The 25,382-nt window shown below is 52.2% G+C and overlaps 1 protein-coding gene across 1 annotated transcript in view; it reads left to right on the top strand.

Annotated features, from left to right (window-relative positions):
* Positions 1–1,620: 1,620 nt before the first annotated feature.
* The window catches only part of LOC116957088 (ADP-ribosylation factor-like protein 2-binding protein), a 34,454-nt gene continuing 10,692 nt past the window's right edge, over positions 1,621–25,382 (top strand). Inside the window, exons 1-5 of the mRNA XM_076054977.1 lie at positions 1,621–1,724; positions 4,779–4,836; positions 12,789–12,850; positions 15,719–15,825; positions 23,934–24,019. Coding sequence (XP_075911092.1) covers positions 1,703–1,724; positions 4,779–4,836; positions 12,789–12,850; positions 15,719–15,825; positions 23,934–24,019 — 335 coding nt within the window. The 5' untranslated portion in view covers positions 1,621–1,702. The remainder of the gene's footprint in view (positions 1,725–4,778; positions 4,837–12,788; positions 12,851–15,718; positions 15,826–23,933; positions 24,020–25,382) is intronic.

The following is a 25,382-nucleotide window of genomic DNA, read 5'->3' as shown; positions in this document are numbered from 1 at the left end:
GTAAGTGAGTGGGTGGATGGGTGAGTGGGTGGATGGGTGAGTGAGTGACTGAGTGGGTGGGTGAGCGAGTGAGTGGGTGGGTGGGTGACTGAGTGACTGAGTGGGTGGATGTGTGAGTGGGTGGATGGGTGGGTGGGTGAGTGAGTGGGTGACTGAGTGAGTGGGTGACTGAGTGAGTAGGTGACTGAGTGAGTGACGGAGTGACTGAGGGAGTGACTGAGGGAGTGGGTGACTGAGTGACTGAGTGGGTGTGTGAGTGAGTGGGTGGATGGGTGAGTGGGTGGATGGGTGGGTGAGTGAGTGGGTGGATGGGTGAGTGACTGGGTGAGTGAGTGACTGAGTGGGTGGGTGAGCGAGTGAGTGGGTGAGTGACTGAATGAGTGGGTGAGTGACTTAGTGAGTGGGTGGGTGAATTAATTAGTGGGTGTGTGACTGAATGAGTGACTGAGTGACGTGAGTGGGTGAGTGGGCGACTGAGTGAGTGGGTGAGTGACTGAATGAGTGGGTGAGTGATTGAGTGAGTGGGTGAGTGACTGAGTGGGTGAGTGACTGAGTGAGTGGGTGAGTGACTGAGTGAGTGACTGAATGAGTGACTGAGTGAGTGAGTGGGTGAGTGACTGAGTGATTTGGTAAGTGACTGAATGAGTGGGTGAGTTGACTGAATGAGTGACTGAGTGAGTGGGTGAGTGACTGAGTGGGTGAGTGAGTGAGTGACTGAGTGGGTGACTGAGTGGGTGAGTGACTGAGTGACTGAATGAGTGACTGAATGAGTGACTGAGTGAGTGAGTGGGTGAGTGACTGAGTGATTTGGTAAGTGACTGAGTGAGTGACTGAGTGAGTTGACTGAATGAGTGACTGAGTGAGTGACTGAGTGAGTGGGTGAGTGACTGAGTGGGTGAGTGAGTGAGTGACTGAGTGGGTGACTGAGTGGGTGAGTGACTGAGTGAGTGGGTGAGTGACTGAGTGAGTGGATGAGTGACTGAGTGAGTGGGTGGGTGACTGAGTGACTGAGTGATTGGGTGAGTGACTGAATGATTGGGTGAGTGACTGAGTGAGTGACTGAGTGGGTGACTGAGTGGGTGAGTGACTGAGTGAGTGTGTGAGTGACTGAGTGGGTGGGTGACTGAGTGAGTGGGTGAGTGACTGAGTGAGTGGGTGAGTGACTGAGTGGGTGACTGAGTGAGTGACTGAGTGGGTGACTGAGTGGGTGAGTGACTGAGTGAGTGGGTGAGTGACTGAGTGGGTGACTGAGTGAGTGATTGAGTGACTGAGTGGGTGACTGAGTGGATGAGTGACTGAGTGAGTGGGTGAGTGACTGAGTGGGTGACTGAGTGGGTGAGTGAGTGAGTGACTGAGTGAGTGACTGAGTGAGTGGGTGAGTGACTGAATGAGTGGGAGAGTGATGGGTTGTTGATTCAACGCTTAGCCGATCCCACGCGTGGACGATTCTACGTGTTATAGATTCACTCCTTGTTGATTCCACTCAGTATCGATTCCACTCGTCATAGATTTTTTGATTTAAAGATGCGATTTATTGAACATTTGATTCATGAATCGATCCGCGCGTGGCTGTACTCGAAATCACTGTTATTGGATGTAAGTCGATTGTTGGATCGAGTCTCGCCGGATTTGATGCTGTCATGAATCGAATCGCTTGAGGCTGCAGTCTCCATGGAGACGCCGCTCGTGACGTCACCGCAAGATGGCGGCAGAGGAGCAGTGCGGTGAGTGACCTGGGGTGGTGGTGGTGAGGGTTGCCGTGGTGAGGGTTGTGGTGGTGAGGGTTGTGGTGGTGAGGGTTGTGGTGGTGAGGGTTGTGGTGGTGAGGGTTGTGGTGGTGAGGGTTGTGGTGGTGAGGGTTGTGGTGAGTGACCCGGGGTGAGGGTTGTGGTGGTGAGGGTTGCGGTGGTGAGGGTTGTGGTGGTGAGGGTTGTGGTGGTGAGGGTGGTGGTGGTGGTGAGGGTGGTGGTGAGTGACCTGGGGTGGTGGTGAGGGTTGTGGTGGTGAGGGTTGTGGTGGTGAGGGTTGTGGTGGTGAGGGTTGTGGTGGTGGTGAGGGTTGTGGTGGTGAGGGTTGTGGTGAATGACCCGGGGTGAGGGTGGTGGTGGTGAGGGTTGTGGTGGTGAGGGTTGTGGTGGTGAGGGTTGTGGTGGTGAGGGTTGTGGTGAGTGACCTGGGGTGAGGGTGGTGGTGAGGGTTGTGGTGGTGAGGGTGGTGAGGGGTTGAGGGTGGTGGTGAGGGTGGTGGTGGTGAGGGTGGTGGTGAGGGTGATGGTGAGTGAGGGTGGTGGTGAGTGACCTGGGGTGAGGGTGGTGAGGGTGGTGGTGTTGAGGGTGGTGGTGAGGGTGGTGGTGACGGCGGTGGTGGTGAGGGCGGTGGTGGTGAGGGTGATGGTGGTGAGAGTGGTGGTGGTGAGTGTGGTGGTGAGTGTGGTGAGGGTGGTGAGTGAGGGTGGTGGTGAGTGTGGTGAGGGTTGTGGTGAGGGTGGTGGTGAGGGTGGTGGTGAAGGTGCTATTCGCTAACACCCATTAGGAAGCCACTGGAGCTTTTCCCCTTTAAATCGAGAACGGCGTTTTGTGTGAAGTTTCTTGTCCCACCCCGCACCTCCAATTAGCATGGCATACATACAGACTCACTCAGAGACCCACAGACTCACTCAGACACCCACAGACTCACTCAGAGACCCACAGACTCACACAGAGACCCACAGACTCACACAGAGACCCACAGACTCACACAGAGACCCACAGACTCACTCAGAGACCCACAGACTCACTCAGAGACCCACAGACTCAGAGAGATCCATAGACTCACAGAGATACAGTACATGCAGTACACACGCAGTACACACACAGTACACAGTACACACACACAGTACACACACAGTACACAGTACGCACACACAGTACGCACACACAGTACGCACACACAGTACACACACACATAGTACATACACACACAGTACACACACAGTACACACACAGTACACACAGTTCACACACACACAGTACACACAGTACACACACACACACAGTACACACACGGTACACACACACAGTACACACATACACACAGTACATACACACAGTACACACACAGTTCACACACACAGTACACACACACAGTACATACACACAGTACACACACACAGTACACACACGCAGTACACACACAGTTCACACACACAGTACACACACACAGTACACACACAGTTCACACACACAGTACACACACAGTACACACACACAGTACACACACACACAGTACACACACACACACAGTACACACACACAGTACACACACGGTACACAGTACACACAGTACACACACACACACACAGTACACAGTACACACACACAGTGCACACACACAGTACACAGTACACACACACAGTACACACACACAGTACACACACACAGTACACACAGTACACACACTACACAGTACACACAGTACACAGTACACACACACACAGTACACACACACAGTACACACACACAGTACACACACGGTACACAGTACACACACACAGTACACACAGTACACACACTACACAGTACACACACACAGTACACACACACAGTACACAGTACACACACATACAGTACACACACAGTACACATACACACACAGTACACACACACAGTACACACACGGTACACAGTACACACACACAGTACACACACACAGTACACAGTACACACACAGTACACACACACAGTACACAGTACACACACACACAGTACACACACATACACACAGTACACACACACATACACACAGTACACACACAGTACACACACACAGTACACACACGGTACACAGTACACACACGGTACACAGTACACACACACAGTACACACACAGTACACACACACAGTACACACACACAGTACACACACACACAGTACACACACACAGTACACACACAGTACACACACACACACACAGTACACACACACAGTACACACACACAGTACACACACAGTACACACACGGTACACAGTACACACACACAGTACACACACACAGTACACACACACAGTACACACACATACAGTACACACACACACACAGTACACACACAGTATACACACACAGTACACACACGGTATACACACACAGTACACACACGGTACACAGTACACACACACAGTACATAGTACACACACAGTACACACACACAGTACACACACACAGTACACACACAGTACACACACAGTACACACACACACACACAGTACACACACAGTTCATACACACACAGTACACACACACACAGTACACACACACACTACACACACACACATACACACAGTACACACACAGTACACACACACACAATACACACACGGTACACAGTACACACACACAGTACACACACACAGCACACACACACACAGTACACACACACACTACACACACACAGTACACACACACAGTACACACAGTACACACACACAGTACACACACACACACACAGTACACACACACACAATACACACAGTACACACACACACACACAGTACACACACACAGTATACACACAGTACACAGCAGCACCATGCCCATCAGTGTCTTCCAGGCCCCGCGAGTGATCTTTGACCTGTTGACGTCACTGTCTGCCCGCCCCCCCCCCGTGTTGCCCTGGTGACGTCACTGTCTGCCCCCCCCCGCGTTGCCCTGTTGACGTCACTGTCTGCCCCCCTGTTGACGTCACTGTCTGCCCCCCCTGGTGACGTCACTGTCTGCCCCCCCCCCCGCCTTGTCCGCCGCAGTCGTTTGCTCGAGCGACGGGGCCAGCGACGTGGAGATGTTCGCGTTCAGCGAAGCGACGTGAGTGTGTGTGTACGTGTGTGTGTGTGTACGTGTGTGTGAGTGTACGTGTGTGTGTGTGTGTACGTGAGTACGTGTGTGTGTGTACGTGTGTGTGTGTGTGTGTACGTGAGTACGTGTGTGTGTGTACGTGTACGTGAGTGTGTGTACGTGAGTAGGTGTGTGTACGTGAGTACGTGTGTACGTGTGTACGTGAGTACGTGTGTACGTGAGTACGTGTGTGTGTACGTGAGTATGTGTGTGTGTGTACGTGTGTGTGTGTGTACGTGTGTGTGTGTGTACGTGAGTACGTGTGTGTGTGTACGTGAGTACGTGTGTGTGTGTACGTGAGTACGTGTGTGTGTGTACGTGAGTACGTGTGTGTGTACGTGAGTACGTGTGTGTGTGTGTAAAACAACCCCCTACCTCCTCGTGGTGCCGGACGGGCAACTCTGTCTTGGACAGTGCTGTAGGGGGAGGGCCAATTCTGATTGGTTCCTCCCCTCATGGCGTCTGTGACCACCACAGGGGCTAAACGGGGACTCTGGACGGGTGCGAGGGGCTGGTAACCCCTCCACCTTCAAAAAATTACCACGAAACTACGACTTAAACTTAAATATGTAACAAATAAGCTTGTGCCGGAGGCCCCGGGGGGACAGGCGTCTATGACGTCTCCTGGCCAAACCCCAATTGGTGGAGCCAGGAGATTGAATCTCAACCCTCGGGGCTCCTCCAGAAACAACGAAAAGCCACTACGGATGTTCGAACGCTCACTGCGGAGGAGAGGCTACCACTCCTCTGTCGGGAGCTGGACCGGTACCGCCTGGATCTCTGTGGCATTCAGGAGGTCCGGTGGACCGGTTCTGGCTCCTGCCACCATGAGGGGTGGACAGTTCTCTACTCGGGGCAGGAGACTGCCAAACAACAGGGTGTGGCTCTTCTTTTGAACAAAAGAATGAAGGGGGCGTGGGAGCGTGGTGGTGAGGTGTGGGAAGCTGCAAGCCCCAGGCTACTTTGGGCTCGCCTTCCCATCAATCGGAGGCGAAGATTGGTGGTCGTGGTTACTTATGCCCCCACCAAAGACGAACATCCGTGGAGGGATGCAGGCAAAGCCGATGAGTCAGATGCCTTCTATGACCTCCTGTCACAGGTGCTGGCTAAAGTGGCCCCTCGGGATAGAGTAATCTTGTTGGGTGACTTCAATGCCCGAGTTGGTCATGATGCTGGCACCTGGCCTGGAGTGATTGGAGGGCATGGGTCGAATCAGCTTAATAACAACAGTAGGAGGCTGCTAGATTTTTGTGCAGCCCATGGACTTGTAATTACCAACACGCTGTTCCGGCATCGGCGTATCCACACAACATCATGGATGCATGCCGGGTCCAAGCAAGAACATCTGCTGGACTACATAGTGACGGACCAGCGGATGCGAGCCCATGTCCTTGACACCAGGACCTACCGTGGAGCTGATCTGCCCTCTGACCATCGACTTGTCATCTGTAAGATGCGCCGCCCATTCTTCCGCTCCGGTGGTGGGTGTACACCCAGGACCCCATTCCAACCAAAAGTGGCCTGGTCTCGGTTATCTGATGAAAGTTGCAAACGAGAATTTCATCATCGCCAGCTGCTGGGGTTGGCTTCGTTCCCCACTCCTTCTGATGTCGAGGGTAAATGGGCGAGGTTTAGAACTGTGACTCATGCGGCTGCAATATCTGCTTTGGGTACGCGGTCAGGACCTCCCCAGAGACCCTGGCTGACAGAGGAGGTGTTCAGGATGGTTGAGAAAAAGCGACAGGCCCACTGTCATCGGCTACAGAATCCCACGTCAGAGAATGAGGAGGCTTACCGCAACTTTCGCTCGGAGGTTCGGAGAGCCGTGAGGCGCTGCAATGATGGGTGGTGGTCACGGGTTGCTGAGGAGATGGAGTCTGCCTCAGTGGCCCGCGATCACAAATCTCTATTTAACTCCATCAAATAAATAACCTGCAGCGCCACACCTATTACCATCATTAGGGGAAAAAACGGTGATCCAATCTCCGACCCCCAGGAACAGGTTTGCAGATTTGCTGAGCATTCCTGTGAGGTTCTGGGGGAGGAAAAATCCCTCAGCTAGGAAAACATTGTGGCACAAAGTGAGGATGACCCTGCTGAGGCTGCGGTGCCTCAAATATTGGAAGAAGTCACCCCCTGTGAGTGGCTGGCTGAAGTGCCATCTGTTGAGGAAGTACTGAGGGCGATCCGGAGTCTGAGACCAGGAAAGGCAGCGGGCAGAGATGATCTCCCAAGCGAAATGCTGAGGGAGGGTGGAGTTTGTGCACAGACTGCCCTATATGACATCATAACAACAGTCTGGACCACTGGACGGGTTCCGCAAGATTGGAAGGATGCCCTGGTGGTCCCCCTCTTTAAGAAGGGGGACCGCACAGACTGTAATAACTACAGGGGCATCTCACTCGTCAGTGTGCCAGGAAAGGTCCTGGCAAGGATTATTCAGCATCGCCTTGCCAGGCACGCTGAGGAGAGGCTTGCGGAGCCCCAATGCGGTTTCAGGAAAGGGCGGTCCTGCACAGATGCCATATTTTCTGTCCGTATGCTACAGCAGAGGTGTAGAGAATTCCAGCAAGACCTACATCTCTGCTTTATTGACCTGGTCAAGGCCTATGATACCATCAGTAGGCCTGGGCTCTGGGTTGTTCTTCGTGCTTTCGGAGTCCCTGACCCTCTGCTCACGATCATTAAGGACCTTCATGATGGTGAGCGGGCCCGGGTAAAACTACGTGGCCGGGAGTCCGAGCCTTTCCCTGTACACCTTGGGGTGCGACAGGGATGTCCTCTGGCTCCCACATTATTTAACATCTATTTCGACCACGTAGTTCATGAAGCCTTCAATAGCTGTACCGGGGGAATCTCCATATGGTACAGATATAATGGGAGGCTGATCGATGCCCGGGTCCGGTCAAGGGATGGCTCCCTATTGCTCAACCACGTTATGTATGCTGATGATTTGGTAATAGCTGCTCATTCAGAGGAGGAGTTGGAGACGCTGCTGCTAAGACTGGAGCGTGGCACTAAGAGATGGGGCCTTACCATCAGCCCCACCAAAACTAAGCACCTGCCTGGGTATTTTGTACCATTGGACACTTTGTGGAGAGAGTGGAGAGTTTCCCATACCTGGGAAGTGTGCTTATGACCGGCTCCAGTTTAACAGCAGAGGTCTCATTCCGAATCAATCGAGCGGCAAAATCTTTTCATCGGTTGCGTAACGCTGTGTGGAAGCTACCTGGTCTGTCGCTCCACACTAAGCTTCAGGTCTTCTCGGCCACGGTCATTTCCTCCCTTCTCTACGCTTGCGAAACGTGGACCCCCCTAATGGAACATCTTCGCCGGTTAGAAACATTTAGGCTGGCTGCCTACGATCCATCCTGGGTTTAACCAGACTGGATTGTGTGAGGAGCTCACAAATCCTTGAAAGATCTGGGCAAGTTCCCATCAGTGAGCTCCTCCGGCGGGCAAGGCTGCGATGGCTGGGTCATGTAGCCCGCATGCCCAGCCACCGCATGCCGAAACAGCTTTTGTTCGGCCGGATCGAGGGGGCTAAACGGGCGTGGCACGGGCTAGAGAAAAGATGGAGTGATGTGGTACAGAAGGACGTGGAGCTGAGTGTACTTGCCGATGACTGGTACCAGCGGTGTCAAGATCGGCCTCTGTGGAGCAGGCTCGTGAAGGACGCTACTGGGCAGTTGGAGGTCGTCGCCCTCCAACAACAACGGAGGGCGGAGGAGCGACACTCACAACAACAAGCGGAGCGCCGGGTGGCTAAAGCACAGCAGGTTGGCACAGTAGGGGGCACAGGTGGTGCATCAGCCAGTCATCTCAGTCGACCCGTGGCACCTGGGTCTGCCCCGTGACCTCCTGCCAACGGGCGTTCGACACTGCACGTGGCCTCAAGGTGCACATGTCCTGGCACAAGCGTCGTGGTGACGTCACCGCCACTTAGTGGCAAATGGCAGTTGTTGTTGTTGTGTACGTGAGTACGTGTGTGTTTGTTACGTGTGTACGTGAGTACGTGTGTGTGTGTGTACGTGTGTGTGTGTATGTGAGTACGTGTGTGTGAGTACGTGAGTGTATGTGTACATGAGTACATGTGTGTGTGTGAGTACGTGAGTGTGTGTGTGAGTACGTGTGTGTGTGTACGTGAGTACGTGTGTGTGTGTGTGAGTAGGTGTATGTGTGTGTGAGTACGTGTGTGTGTGTACGTGAGTGTGTGTGTGTACGTGAGTACATGTGTGTGTGTACGTGAGTACATGTGTGTGTGTGTACGTGAGTACGTGTGTGTGTGTACGTGAGTACGTGTATGTGTGTACGTGAGTACGTGTGTGTGAGTACGTGTGTGTGTGTGAGTAGGTGTGTGTGAGTACGTGTGTGTGTGTACGTGTGTGTGTGTACGTGAGTGTGTGTGTGTACGTGAGTGTGTGTGTACGTGAGTACGTGTGTGTGTATACGTGAGTACGTGTGTGTGTGAGTACGTGAGTGTATGCGTGTATGAGTACGTGTGTGTGTGTACGTGAGTGTGTGTGTACGTAAGTACGTGTGTGTGTACGTGAGTATGTCTGTACGTAAGTACGTGTGTGTGTACGTGAGTACGTGTGTGTGTACGTGAGTATGTCTGTACGTAAGTACGTGTGTGTGTACGTGAGTACGTGTGTGTGTACGTGAGTACGTGAGTGTATGTGTCTGTGAGTACGTGTGTGTGTGTGTACGTGAGTACGTGTGTGTGTGTACGTGAGTACGTGTGTGTGTACGTGAGTACGTGTGTGTGTACGTGTGTGTGTGAGTACGTGTGTGTACGTGAGTACGTCTGTGTGTGTGTACGTGAGTGTGTGTGTGTGTGTACGTGAGTACGTGAGTGTGAGTGTACGTGTGTGTGTGTACGTGAGTACGTGTGTGTGTGCGTACGTGTGTGTGTGTATGTGAGTACGTGTGTGTGTACGTGAGTATGTGTGTGTGTACGTGTGTGTGTACGTGAGTACGTGTGTGTGTGTACGTGAGTACGTGTGTGTGTGCGTACGTGTGTGTGTGTATGTGAGTACGTGTGTGTGTACGTGAGTATGTGTGTGTGTACGTGTGTGTGTGTACGTGAGTACGTGTGTGTGTGTACGTGAGTACGTGTGTGTGTGTACTTGAGTACGTGTGTGTGTGTACGTGTGTGTGTGTACGTGAGTACGTGAGTGTGTGTACGTGAGTGTGTGTACGTGTGTTTGTGTGTACGTGAGTGTGAGTACGTGTGTGTGTGTACGTGAGTGTATGTGTACGTGAGTACGTGAGTGTGTGTGTACGTGAGTGTGTGTGTGTGTGTACGTGAGTGTGTGTGTACGTGAGTGTGTGTGTGTGTACGTGTGTACGTGAGTACGTGAGTGTGTGTGTACGTGAGTGTGTGTGTACGTGAGTGTGTGTACGTGAGTATGTGTGTGTGTGTACGTGAGTGTATGTGTGTATGTGTACGTGAGTACGTGTGTGTGTGTACGTGTGTGTGTGTGTACGTGAGAGTGTGTGTGTACGTGGATACGTGTGTGTGTGTGAGTACGTGAGTGTATGTGTGTGTGTGTACGTGTGTGTGTACGTGTGTGTGTGTGTGTACGTGAGTACTTGTGTGTGTACGTGTGTGTGTGTACGTGAGTATGTGTGTGTGTGTACGTGTGTGTATGTGTACGTGAGTACGTGTGTGTGTGTGTACGTGAGTACGTGTGTGTGTACGTGTGTGTGTACGTGTGTACGTGAGTACGTGTGTGTGTACGTGGATACGTGTGTGTGTGTGAGTACGTGAGTGTATGTGTGTGTGTGTACGTGTGTGTGTGTGTGTACGTGAGTACGTGTGTGTGTACGTGTGTGTGTGTACGTGAGTATGTGTGTGTGTGTACGTGTGTGTATGTGTACGTGAGTACGTGTGTGTGTGTGTACGTGAGTACGTGTGTGTGTACGTGTGTGTGTACGTGTGTACATGAGTACGTGTGTGTGTACGTGGATACGTGTGTGTGTGTGAGTACGTGAGTGTATGTGTGTGTGTGTGTGTACGTGTGTGTGTACGTGTGTGTGTGTGTGTACGTGAGTACGTGTGTGTGTACGTGTGTGTGTGTACGTGAGTATGTGTGTGTGTGTACGTGTGTGTATGTGTACGTGAGTACGTGTGTGTGTGTACGTGAGTACGTGTGTGTGTACGTGTGTACGTGAGTACGTGTGTGTGTACGTGAGTGTGTGTGTACGTGAGTACGTGTGTGTGAGTACGTGTGTGTGTGTACGTGAGTACGTGTGTGTGTACGTGTGTGTGTACCTGTGTACGTGAGTACGTATGTGTGTAATTGTGTTTGTACGTGTGTACGTGAGTATGTGTGTGTGTGAGTACGTTTGTGTGTACGTGTGTGTGTACGCGTGTACGTGAGTACGTGTGTGTGTGTGTACGTGAGTGTGTGTGTGTGTACGTGAGTACGTGTGTGTGTGTGTACGTGAGTGTGTGTGTACGTGAGTACGTGTGTGTGTACGTGTGTGTGTACGCGTGTACGTGAGTACGTGTGTGTGTGTGTGTGTACCTGTGTACGTGTGTGTGTACGTGAGTGTGTGTGTACGTGAGTACGTGTGTGTGAGTACGTGTGTGTGTGTACGTGTGTGTGTACCTGTGTACGTGAGTACGTATGTGTGTAATTTTGTTTGTACGTGTGTACGTGAGTACGTGTGTGTGTGTGAGTACGTTTGTGTGTACGTGTGTGTGTACGTGTGTACGTGAGTGTGTGTGTGTGATCGTTGTCGTTGTCTACTCTGGAGGAGGAATCTGATGACCTCTAAAGTTTCCTTGTCACTCGGTCAACCACAGTCACCCTCAGTCAACCACAGTCACCCTCAGTCAACCACAGTCACCCTCAGTCAACCACAGTCACCCTCAGTCAACCACAGTCACCCTCAGTCAACCACAGTGACCCTCAGTCAACCACAGTCACCCTCAGTCAACCACAGTCAGCCACAGTCAACCACATTCAGCCACAGTCAGCCACGGTCAGCCACAGTCAACCACAGTCAACCACAGTCAACCACAGGCAGCCACAGTCACCCTCAGTCACCCTCGGTCAACCTCGGTCAACCTCAGTCTGGCGCGACAGGGGAATTGTGGGATGCGGGTTGATTGGGGCACGGTGGTGGCTATGAGATGTTAACTACCTCGCCTGGTGTACAGGAGGTCGTGGGTTCGATCCCGACCCTCACGCCTGCTGTATATTTGGAGTTTGCGTATGGCTAGGAGATGTTAACTACCTCGCCTGGTATACAGGAGGTCGTGGGTTCGATCGCGACCCTCACGCCTGCTGCTGCTGCTGCTGCATATTTGGAGTCTGCGCGTCTCTCTCCCCGTGTTCACTTCGCGGATTTTCCTCCGTGACCTCCGTTTTTTTCCCCCCCCCCCCTCCAACGCATTTCGAACCAACACCATCACCCGTTGAGCAGCATCCGGCTGCCGTACGTGTCCACGCAAATGGCCTCCCGCTTGGTTTTCATCCGTGGCCAGGACGCCTCTTGAACGGGAGCTAGTGGCACAGTGGGCCTCACCCGGGCAAATCGAAAGCAATGACAGTGGACACCTCGGATGGCGAGCTATGACCCGTTCGGGAAACGTGCATCGTCACCCAGGGCAATCGCGCATCACAGCACCCGCACGTCGCCTGTGATCACGTGACGCTCGGAGGTGCAACGCTGCTCGTGTCGCTAAGGACCCTCGCCCGTGGTGTCGGAATTAATGTTCACTTTTAAGATGTAGCTGTTCTCGCGAAACACCCCGCGGCGCGAGCCACTCGTAGCACACACACACAAAGGTTTTCAACCTTGCAGCTGCTTTGGTTCAGAGGCGATGATCACCAGCGGCGCTTGGCCCCCAGACTGCCTGCTAGGGCCACAACGGGGGATCTCCGTCTTTGTGTGTGCGTGTGTCGCAGGACCGACTCCGTGGACGCGCCCTTCGACCTGGTCATCGGCCACCTGGAGGAAATCATCATGGGTAGCGTTGCAGCGTCGCCTCCCTCCGTGTCGTCCGTCCCTCCGTCCGTGTCGTCTGTCCTTATCTGTCTGTGTCGTCTGTCTATCTGTCTGTCTGTGTCGTCTGTCTGTCTGTCTGTGTCGTCTGTCCTTATCTGTCTGTGTCGTCTGTCTATCTGTCTGTGTCGTCTGTCCTTATCTGTCTGTGTCGTCTGTCTATCTGTCTGTGTCGTCTGTCCTTATCTGTCTGTGTCGTCTGTCCAACTGTCTGTGTCGTCTGTCTATTTGTCTGTGTCGTCTGTCCTTATCTGTCTGTGTCGTCTGTCCAACTGTCTGTGTCGTCTGTCCCTCTGTCCGTGTCGTCTGTCCTTCTATCTGTGTCGTCTGTCCATACCTGTGTGTCGTCTGTCTATCTGTCTGTGTCGTCTGTCCATCTGTCTGTGTCGTCTGTCTATCTGTCTGTGTCGTCTGTCCATCTGTCTGTGTCGTCTGTCTATCTGTCTGTGTTGTCTGTCCCTCCGTCCGTTTGTCTTCAGCGGCTGTCCTGATGCTCAGCTTGGAGCGGAGGGTGGAGGAGGTTGCGGTGGTGACTGCTGAGAGTTCTGTGATGGTCGCGGTGACGGCGGTGACGGTGGTGACGCACGGTGACGGTGGTGACGGTGGTGGTGGTGGTGACGGTGGTGGTGGTGGTGACGGTGGTGACGGTGGTGACGGTGGTGGTGGTGACGGTGGTGACGGTGGTGACGGTGGTGACGGTGGTGGTGGTGACGGTGGTGACGGTGGTGACGGTGGTGGTGGTGGTGAAGGTGGTGACGGTGGTGACGGTGGTGACGGTGGTGGTGGTGACGGTGGTGACGGTGGTGACGGTGGTGACGGTGGTGGTGGTGACGGTGGTGACGGTGGTGACGGTGGTGGTGGTGGTGAAGGTGGTGACGGTGGTGACGGTGGTGACGGCGGTGAAGGTGGTGACGCACGGTGACGGTGGTGACGGTGGTGACGGTGGTGACGGTGGTGACGCACGGTGACGGTGGTGACGGCGGTGAAGATTATTTAGATAAATTCTCCACGCGATGATCCGCTACCTTGAGGCCATCATTTGAGTGGCCACGTGGCTGCGGCGAAAAGAGGCCCGTAGCTCGGTGGGCTTTACCTGGCCACGTCAAATGGCTTCGTGTTATTTCTGTACTTGTTGTTGCCGTTGTTGGTGATGTGCTCACCTCTCCTGCGCTTGGAACTCCTGTCGCGTGCTTCTCTTGCCCTGCTGGACATCTGTTTTATACATTTATATATATGTAAAGAAGAGCTTTATAGCTCATCGGATTCCTCCGGTATGAATCAATATTTCTATTCAGAGTATTTGCGGCGAACTCGGCGGCCCGGGTTCGATTCCCGCTCGCGGCCAACACCGGCGGTGACGATTATCTGAACCGGTCCCGGGCCTCCCCTATGAGTTACCCGGTGCGGTGCGTGGTAAACATCGCCACTGGGGAGACAAAGGCCATAGCCACCACCCACCCCCTCGTGTGCCGTTCCGGCCTTCATCGGTGCTGCTCGCTAACAGCACTTGCCCCTACAGTCTACACGGGGGATCTTTGTCTTTGGTGATGGCAATGATGGTCCAGCAGTGAACATGGCAGTCCTGGTTCTCGGTGTAGAGGCGAGGTTGCGGTGACTCACCCTGTGATAGTGGTGGTGGTGGCGGTGGTGATGACAGTATTTGTGATGGTGGTGGCTATGGTAATGATTCTGTGATAGTGGTGGTGGTGATGGTGATGACAGTATTTGTGATGGTGGTGGCTATGGTAATGATTCTGTGATAGTGGTGGTGGTGGTGATGACAGTATTTGTGATGGTGGTGGTGGCTATGGTAATGATTCTGTGATAGTGTTGGTGGTGGTGGTGATGACAGTATTTGTGATGGTGGTGGTGGCTATGGTAATGATTCTGTGATAGTGGTGGTGGCGGTGGTGATGACAGTATTTGTGATGGTGGTGGCTATGGTAATGATTCTGTGATAGTGGTGGTGGTGATGACAGTATTTGTGATGGTGGTGGTGGTATGGTAATGATTCTGTAATAGTGGTGGTGGTGGCAGTGGTGATGACAGTATTTGTGATGGTGGTGGTGGTATGGTAATTATTCTGTAATAGTGGTGGTGGCGGTGGTGATGACAGTATTTGTGATGGTGGTGGCTATGGTAATGGTTCTGTGATAGTGGTGGTGGTGATGACAGTATTTGTGATGGTGGTGGTGATATGGTAATGATTCTATGATAGTGGTGGTGGTGGTGATGACAGTATTTGTGATGGTGGTGGCTATGGTAATGATTCTGTGATAGTGGTGGTGGTGATGACAGTATTTGTGATGGTGGTGGTGGTGATATGGTAATGATTCTGTGATAGTGGTGGTGGTGGTGATGACAGTATTTGTGATGGTGGTATGGTAATGATTCTGTGATAGTGGTGGTGGTGGTGATGACAGTATTTGTGATGGTGGTGGTGGCTATGGTAATGATTCTGTGATAGTGGTGGCGCTGATAGTGATGAAAGTATTTGTGATGGTGGTGGTATGGTAATGATTCTGTGATAGTGGTGGTGGTGATGGTGATGACAGTATTTGCAATGGCGGTGGCGGTGGCTATGGTAAAGTATTTGCGATGGCGGTGGTGGCTATGGTATTGATGATGGGCACTGGCCGTGGATAGTCCTGGCGTGGAAAGGAGCTTGCGAGGACTCAGCGAGTCGGGTTTCACCGTACATTCTTTTCTACCCCCCCCCCGCCCCCCCCCTGCCCCCCCCTGCCCCCCCTGCCCCCCCTGCCCCCCCCTGCCCCCCCCTGCCCCCCCCTGCCCCCCCTGCCCCCCCCTGCCCCCCATGCGTGGCACGGGGCAGACGGAGGCTTCCAGGAGATGCAGCGCAGATTCATGGACGAGAACTACCGCGAGTTTGAGGACACGGAGGAGAACAAACTCAGCTACACACAGATCTTCCACCAATACGTACTACGCCGCACACACACACACATACACACACACATACACACACACACACATACACACACACACACAGATCTTCCACCAATACGTACTACCACACACACATACACATACACACATACACACACACATACACAGATCTTCCACCAATACGTACTACGCCGCACACATACACATACACACACATACACACACACATACACACACAGATCTTCCACCAATACGTACTACGCCACACACACACATACACACACACACAGATCTTCCACCAATACGTACTACCACACACACATACACATACACACACATACACACACATACACACACATACACACACACATACACACACACATACACACACAGATCTTCCACCAATACGTACTACGCCACACACACACATACACACACACACACAGATCTTCCACCAATACGTACTACCACACACACATACACACACATACACACACATACACACACATACACACACACATACACACACACATACACACACAGATCTTCCACCAATACGTACTACGCCACACACACACATACACACACACACACAGATCTTCCACCAATACGTACTACGCCACACACATACACATACACACACATACACACACACACACAGATCTTCCACCAATACGTACTACGCCACACACACACACATACACACACACACATACACACACACATACACATACATACACATACACACACATACACACACACATACACACACATACACACACACACACATACACACACACATACACACATACACACACACATACACACACACATACACACACACATACACACACACATACACACACATACACACACACAGATCTTCCACCAATACGTACTACGCCACACACACACATACACACACACACATACACACACATACACACACACATACACATACACACACACATACACACACACATACACACACATACACACACACACATACACACACATACACACACACATACACACACACATACACACACACCTACACACACATACACACATACACACACATACACACACACATACACACACACATACACACACACATACACACACACACATACACACACATACACACACATACACACACATACACACACATACACACACACATACACACACACATACACACACACACACAGATCTTCCACCAATACGTACTACGCCACACACATACACACACACAGATCTTCCACCAATACGTACTACGCCACACACATACACATACACACACACACACAGATCTTCCACCAATACGTACTACGCCACACACATACAACAACAACAACAACCGCCATTCGCCACTAAGTGGCGGTGACGTCACCACGACGCTTGTACCAGGCTATGTGCACCCTGAGGCCACGTGAAGTGTCGAACGCCCGCTGGCAGGAGGTCACGGGGCAGACCCAGGTGCCACGGGTCGACTGACTGAGATGACTGGCTGATGCACCACCTGTGCCCCCTACTGTGCCAACCTGCTGTGCTTTAGCCACCCGGCGCTCCGCTCGCTGTTGTGAGCGTCGCTCCTCCGCCCTCCGTTGTTGTTGGAGGGCGACTGCCTCCAACTGCCCAGTAGCATCCTTCACGAGCCTCCTCCACAGAGGCCGATCTTGACACCGCTGGTACCAGTCATCGGCAAGTCCACTCAGCTCCACGTCCTCCTGTACCACATCACTCCATCTCTTCTCTAGCCCGTGCCGCGCCCGCTTAGCCCCCTCAATCCGGCCAAACAAAAGCTGTTTCGGCATGCGGTGGCTGGGCATGCGGGCTACATGACCCAGCCATCGCAGCCTTGCCTGCCGGAGGAGCTCACCGATGGGACCCTGCCCAGATCTTTCAAGGATTTGTGAGCTCCTCACACAATCCAGTCTGGTTAAACCCAGGATGGATCGTAGGCAGGCCAGCCTAAATGTTTCTAACCGGCGAAGATGTTCCATTAGGGGGGTCCACGTTTCGCAAGCGTAGAGAAGGGAGGGAATGACTGTGGCCGAGAAGACCTGAAGCTTAGTGCGGAGCGACAGACCAGGTAGCTTCCACACAGCGTTACGCAACCGATGAAAAGATATTGCCGCTCGACTGATTCGGAGTGAGACCTCTGCGGTTAAACTGGTGCCAGTCATAAGCACACTGCCCAGGTATGGGAAACTCTCCACTCTCTCCACAACTGCCCCATCACCGATTGGGAGTTGTGGGGGTGGAGTGTCCGATGGTACAAAATACCCAGGCAGGTGCTTGGTTTTGGTGGGGCTGATGGTAAGGCCCCACCTCTTAGTGGCACGCTCCAGTCTCAGCAGCAGCGTCTCCAACTCCTCCTCTGACTGAGCAGCTATTACCAAGTCATCAGCATACATAACGTGGTTGAGCAATAGGGAGCCATCCCTTGACCGCACCCGGGCATCGATTAGCCTCCCATTATATCTGTACCATATGGAGATTCCCCCGGTACAGCTATTGAAGGCTTCACGAACTACGTGGTCAAAATAGATGTTAAATAATGTGGGAGCCAGAGGACATCCCTGTCGCACCCCAAGGTGTACAGGGAATGGCTCTGACTCCCGGCCACGTAGTTTTACCCGGGCCCGCTCACCATCATGAAGGTCCTTAATGATCGTGAGCAGAGGGTCAGGTACTCCAAAAGCACGAAGAACGACCCAGAGCCCAGGCCTACTGATGGTATCATAGGCCTTGACCAGGTCAATAAAGCAGAGATGTAGGTCTTGTTGGAATTCCCTACACCTCTGCTGTAGCAGACGGACAGAAAATATGGCATCTGTGCAGGACCGCCCTTTCCTGAAACCGCATTGGGGCTCCGCAAGCCTCTCCTCAGCGTGCCTGGCAAGGCGATGCTGAATAATCCTTGCCAGGACCTTTCCCGGCACACTGAGGAGTGAGATGCCCCTGTAGTTGTTACAGTCTGTGCGGTCCCCCTTCTTAAAAAGGGGGACCACCAGGGCATCCTTCCAATCCTGCGGAACCCGTCCAGTGGTCCAGACTGTTGTTATGATGTCATATAGGGCAGTCTGTGCACAAACGCCACCCTCCCTCAGCATTTCGCTTGGAAGATCATCTCTGCCCGCTGCCTTTCCTGGTCTCAGACTCCGGATCGCCTTCAATACTTCCTCAGCAGATGGCACCTCAGCCAGCCACTCACAGGGGGTGACTTCATCCAATATTTGAGGCACCGCAGCCTCAGCAGGGTCATCCTCACTTTGTGCCACGATGTTTTCCTGGCTGAGGGATTTTCCCTCCCCCAGGACCTCACAGAAATGCTCAGCAAATCTGCAAACCTGTTCCTGGGGGTCGGAAATTGGATCGCCGTTTTTTCCCCTAATGATGGTAATAGGTGTGGCGCTGCAGGTTACTTTTTTGATGGAGTTAAATAGAGATTTGTGATCACGGGCCACTGAGGCAGACTCCATCTCCTCAGCAACCCGCGACCACCACCCATCCTTGCAGCGCCTCACGGCTCTCCGAACCTCCGAGCGAAGGCTGCGGTAAGCCTCCTCATTCTCTGACGTGGGACTCTGTAGCCGATGACAGTGGGCCTGTCGCTTTTTCTCAACCATCGTGAACAACTCCTCTGTCATCCAGGGTGTCTGGGGAGGTCTGGACCGCGTACCCAAAGCAGCCATTGCAGCTGCATGAGTCACAGTCCTAAACCTCGCCCATTTACCCTCGACATCAGGAGGAGTCGGGGACGATGCCAATCCCAGCCGCAAGCGATGATGAAATTCTCGCTTGCAACTTTCATCAGATAACTGAGACCAGGCCACTTTAGGTTGGAATGGGGTCCTGGGTGTACACCCACCACCGGAGTGGAAGAATGGCAGGCGCATCTTACAGATGACTAGTCGATGGTCAGAGGGCAGATCAGCTCCACGGTAGGTCCTGGTGTCAAGGACATGGGCTCGCATTCGCTGGTCCGTCACTATGTAGTCCAGCAGATGTTCTTGCTTGGACCCGGCATGCATCCATGATGTTGTGTGGATGCGCCGATGCCGGAACAGCGTGTTGGTAATTACAAGCCCATGGGCTGCACAAAAATCTAGCAGCCTCCTACCGTTGTTATTGAGCTGATCTGGCCCATGCCCTCCAATCACTCCAGGCCAGGTGCCAGTATCATGACCAACTCGGGCATTGAAGTCACCCAACATGATGACTCTATCCCGAGGGGCCACTTTAGCCAGCACCTGTGACAGGAGGTCATAGAAGGCATCTGACTCATCGGCTTTGCCTGCATCCCTCCACGGATGTTCATCTTCGGTGGGGGCATAAGTAACCACGACCACCATTCCTCGCCTCCGGTTGATGGGAAGGCGAGCCCAAAGTAGCCTGGGGCTTACAGCTTCCCACACCTCACCGCCACGCTCCCACGCCCCCTTCATTCTTTTGTTCAAAAGAAGACCCACACCCTGTTGTTTGGCAGTCTGCTGCCCCGAGTAGAGGACTGTCCACCCCTCATGGTGGCAGGAGCCAGAGCCGGTCCACCACACACATACACACACACATACACACATACACACACACATACACACACACATACACACACATACACACATACACACACACATACACACACACATACACACACACATACACACACACATACACACACATACACACACACAGATCTTCCACCAATACGTACTACGCCACACACACACATACACACACACACATACACACACATACACACACACATACACACACATACACACACACATACACACACATACACACACACACACATACACACACACATACACACACACATACACACACACATACACACACACCTACACACACACCTACACACACATACACACATACACACACATACACACACACATACACACACACACATACACACACACATACACACATACACACACATACACACACATACACACACATACACACACACACATACACACACACATACACACACACACAGATCTTCCACCAATACGTACTACGCCACACACATACACATACACACACACACAGATCTTCCACCAATACGTACTACGCCACACACATACACATACACACACACAGATCTTCCGCCAATACGTACTACGCCACACACATACACATACACACACAGATCTTCCACCAATACGTACTACGCCGCACACACACATACACACACACATACACACACACATACACACACACATACACACACACATACACACACTAACACACAACAACAACAACCGCCATTCGCCACTAAGTGGCGGTGACGTCACCACGACGCTTGTGCCAGGCTATGTGCACCCTGAGGCCACGTGAAGTGTCGAATGCCCGCTGGCAGGAGGTCACGGGGCAGACCCAGGTGCCACGGGTCGACTGACTGAGATGACTGGCTGATGCACCACCTGTGCCCCCTACTGTGCCAACCTGCTGTGCTTTAGCCACCCGGCGCTCCGCTCGTTGTTCTGAGCGTCGCTCCTCCGCCCTCCGTTGTTGTTGGAGGGCGACTGCCTCCAACTGCCCAGTAGCATCCTTCACGAGCCTCCTCCACAGAGGCCGATCTTGACACCGCTGGTACCAGTCATCGGCAAGTCCACTCAGCTCCACGTCCTCCTGTACCACATCACTCCATCTCTTCTCTAGCCCGTGCCCCGCCCGTTTAACCCCCTCGATCCGGCCGAATAAAAGCTGTTTCGGCATGCGGTGGCTGGGCATGCGGGCTACATGACCCAGCCATCGCAGCCTTGCCTGCCGGAGGAGCTCACCGATGGGACCTTGCCCAGATCTTTCAGGGATTTGTGAGCTCCTCACACAATCCAGCCTGGTTAAACCCAGGATGGATTGTAGGCAGGCCAGCCTAAATGTTTCCAACCGGCGAAGATGTTCCATTCGGGGGGTCCACGTTTCGCAAGCGTAGAGAAGGGAGGGAATGACCGTGGCCGAGAAGACCTGAAGCTTAGTGCGGAGCGACAGACCAGGTAGCTTCCACACAGCGTTACGCAACCGATGAAAAGATTTTGCCGCTTGACTGATTCGGAATGAGACCTCTGCTGTTAATCTGGAGCCGGTTATAAGCACACTGCCCAGGTATGGGAAACTCTCCACTCTCTCCACAACTGCCCCATCACCGATTGGGAGTTGTGGGGGTGGAGTGTCCGATGGTAGAAAATACCCAGGCAGGTGCTTAGTTTTGGTGGGGCTGATGGTAAGGCCCCACCTCTTAGTGGCACGCTCCAGTCTCAGCAGTAGCGTCTCCAACTCCTCCTCTGACTGAGCAGCTATTACCAAATCATCAGCATACATAACGTGGTTGAGCAATAGGGAGCCATCCCTTGACCGCACCCGGACATCGATCAGCCTCCCATTATATCTGTACCATATGGAGATTCCCCCGGTACATCTATTGAAGGCTTCACGAACTACGTGGTCAAAATAGATGTTAAATAATGTGGGAGCCAGAGGACATCCCTGTCGCACCCCAAGGTGTACAGGGAATGGCTCTGACTCCCGGCCACGTAGTTTTACCCGGGCCCGCTCACCATCATGAAGGTCCTTAATGATCGTGAGCAGAGGGTCAGGTACTCCAAAAGCACGAAGAACGACCCAGAGCCCAGGCCTACTGATGCGCACACACAAGCACACACATACACACGCACACACGCTCACACACACGCACACACACATACACACGCACACACACACGCACACACACACGCACACACACATACACACACACGCCTTGTGTGGGGTGGGGTGGAATTGTGTTGAGTTGTGTGGAGTTGTGTTGGGTGGAGTTGTGTTGATTTGGGTGGAGTTGAGTTGGAGTTGAGTTGTGTTGAGTTGGGTGGAGTTGTGTTGAGTTGTGTTGGGTGGAGTTGAGTGGAGTTGAGTTGGGGTGGAGTTGTGTTGAGTTGTGTTGAGTTGGGTGGAGTTGTGTTGAGTTGTGTTGGGTGGAGTTGAGTGGAGTTGAGTTGGGGTGGAGTTGTGTTGAGTTGTGTTGAGTTGGGTGGAGTTGAGTGGAATTGTGTGGAGTTGAGTTGGGTGGAGTTGAGTGGAGTTGAGTTGGAGTTGTGTTGTGTTGTGTTGAGTTGGGTGGAGTTGTGTTGAGTTGTGTTGGGTGGAGTTGAGTGGAGTTGAGTTGGGGTGGAGTTGTGTTGAGTTGTGTTGAGTTGGGTGGAGTTGAGTGGAGTTGTGTGGAGTTGGGTGGAGTTGAGTTGGGTGGAGTTGAGTGGAGTTGAGTTGGAGTTGTGTTGTGTTGTGTTGAGTTGGGTGGAGTTGTGTTGGATGGAGTTGTGTTGGGTGGAGTTGAGTTGAGTGGAGTTGAGTTGAGTGGAGTTGAGTTGGGGTGGAGTTGAGTTGTGTTGGGTGGAGTTGTGTTGAGTTGAGTTGGGTGGAGTTGTGTTGGGTGGAGTTGTGTTGAGTGGAGTTGAGTTGTGTTGAGTTGGGTGGAGTTGTGTTGAGTTGGGTGGAGTTGGGTGGAGTTGGGTGGAGTTGAGTTGTGTGGAGTTGTGTTGGGTGGAGTTGGGGTGGAGTTGTGTTGTGTTGTGTTGGGTGGAGTTGTGTTGGGTGGAGTTGTGTTGGGTGGAGTTGTGTTGAGTTGAGTTGTGTGGAGTTGAGTTGGGTGGAGTTTGGTGGAGTTGTGTTGGGTGGAGTTGTGTTGAGTTGGGTGGAGTTGTGTTGGGTGGAGTTGTGTTGGGTGGAGTTGAGTTGAGTGGCACGTGCCCCCCAGTGATGGTGATGGTGGTCGTGGTGATGTTGGTGATGCTGGTGATGGTGGTGGTGGTGATGTTGATGGTGATCGTGATGTTGATGTTGATGGTGATGTTGATGGTGATCGTGATGTTGATGGTGATGTTGATGGTGATGTTGATGGTGATGTTGATGGTGATGTTGATGTTGATGGTGATGTTGATGGTGATGTTGATGGTGATATTGATGGTGATGTTGATGGTGATGTTGATCGTGATGTTGATGGTGATGTTGATGGTGATGTTGATGGTGATGGTGATGTTGATGGTGATGTTGATGGTGATGTTGATGTTGATGGTGATGTTGATGGTGATGTTGATGGTGATGTTGATGTTGCGATGTTGCAGATGGAGCTCATTGAGGGCTACATCACTGCTCAGCTGAGTGCGCGATTGCCTGGGTTCAGCATGGCTACATTCGTGCAGTCCCTCCCGTGAGTCGACATCACCAACATCAACATCAACATCACCAATATCAACATCAACGTCAACATCATCATCAACATCACCATCAACATCAACATCACCATCAACACCAACATCACCATCAACATCACCATCACCATCAACATCACCAACATCAACATCACCATCAACACCAACATCAACATCACCATCAACATCAACATCACCATCAACACCAACATCACCATCAACATCACCATCTCCACCAACATCACCAATATCATCATCAACATCACCACCAACATCACGACCAACATCACCAATATCACCATCAACACCAACATCACCATCAACATCACCATCAACATCACCATCAACACCAACATCACCATCAACATCACCATCAACACCAACATCACCATCAACATCACCATCAACATCACCATCAACATCACCATCACCACCAACATCACCAGCATCACCAATATCACCATCAACATCACCATCAACATCACCAACATCACCATCAACACCAACATCACCATCAACATCACCATCAACATCACCATCAACATCACCATCACCACCAGCATCACCAATATCACCATCAACATCACCACCAACATCACCACCAACATCACCATCAATATCAACACCAACATCAACATCACCATCAACATCAACATCACCACCAACATCCCCATTAACATCACCACCAACATCACCATCAACATCAACACCAACATCACCATCAACATCACCACCAACATCACCAACATCACCATCAACATCACCACCAACATCACCGCCAACATCACCATCACCAACATCACCACCAACATCACCATCAACATCACCACCAACATCACCACTACCATCACCATCAACATCGCCATCAGCATCACCACCAACATCACCACCAACATCACCACTACCATCACCATCAACATCGCCATCAGCATCACCATCAGCATCACCATCAACATCAACATCCCCACCAACATCACCATCAACATCAACACCACCATCAACATCACCATCAACATCACCACCAACATCACCACCAACATCACCATCAACATCACCATCAACATCACCACCAACATCACCATCACCACCAACATCAACATCACCGCCAACATCACCATCACCAACATCACCATCAACATCAACATCACCACCAACATCACCATCAACATCACCAACATCACCATCACCAACATCACCAACATCAACATCACCACCAACATCAACATCACCACCAACATCACCATCAACATCAACATCACCACGAACATCAACATCACCATCACCACCAACATCACCACCAACATCACCACTACCATCACCATCAACATCGCCATCAGCATCAACATCAACATCACCACTACC

The sequence above is a fragment of the Petromyzon marinus genome, chromosome 69, assembly GCF_048934315.1.
Source record: "Petromyzon marinus isolate PM22_M1 ecotype Great Lakes invasive population chromosome 69, UKy_Petmar_22M1.pri1.0, whole genome shotgun sequence".
Lineage (NCBI taxonomy): Eukaryota > Metazoa > Chordata > Hyperoartia > Petromyzontiformes > Petromyzontidae > Petromyzon > Petromyzon marinus.
This window is presented reverse-complemented; position numbering and strand designations above follow the sequence as displayed.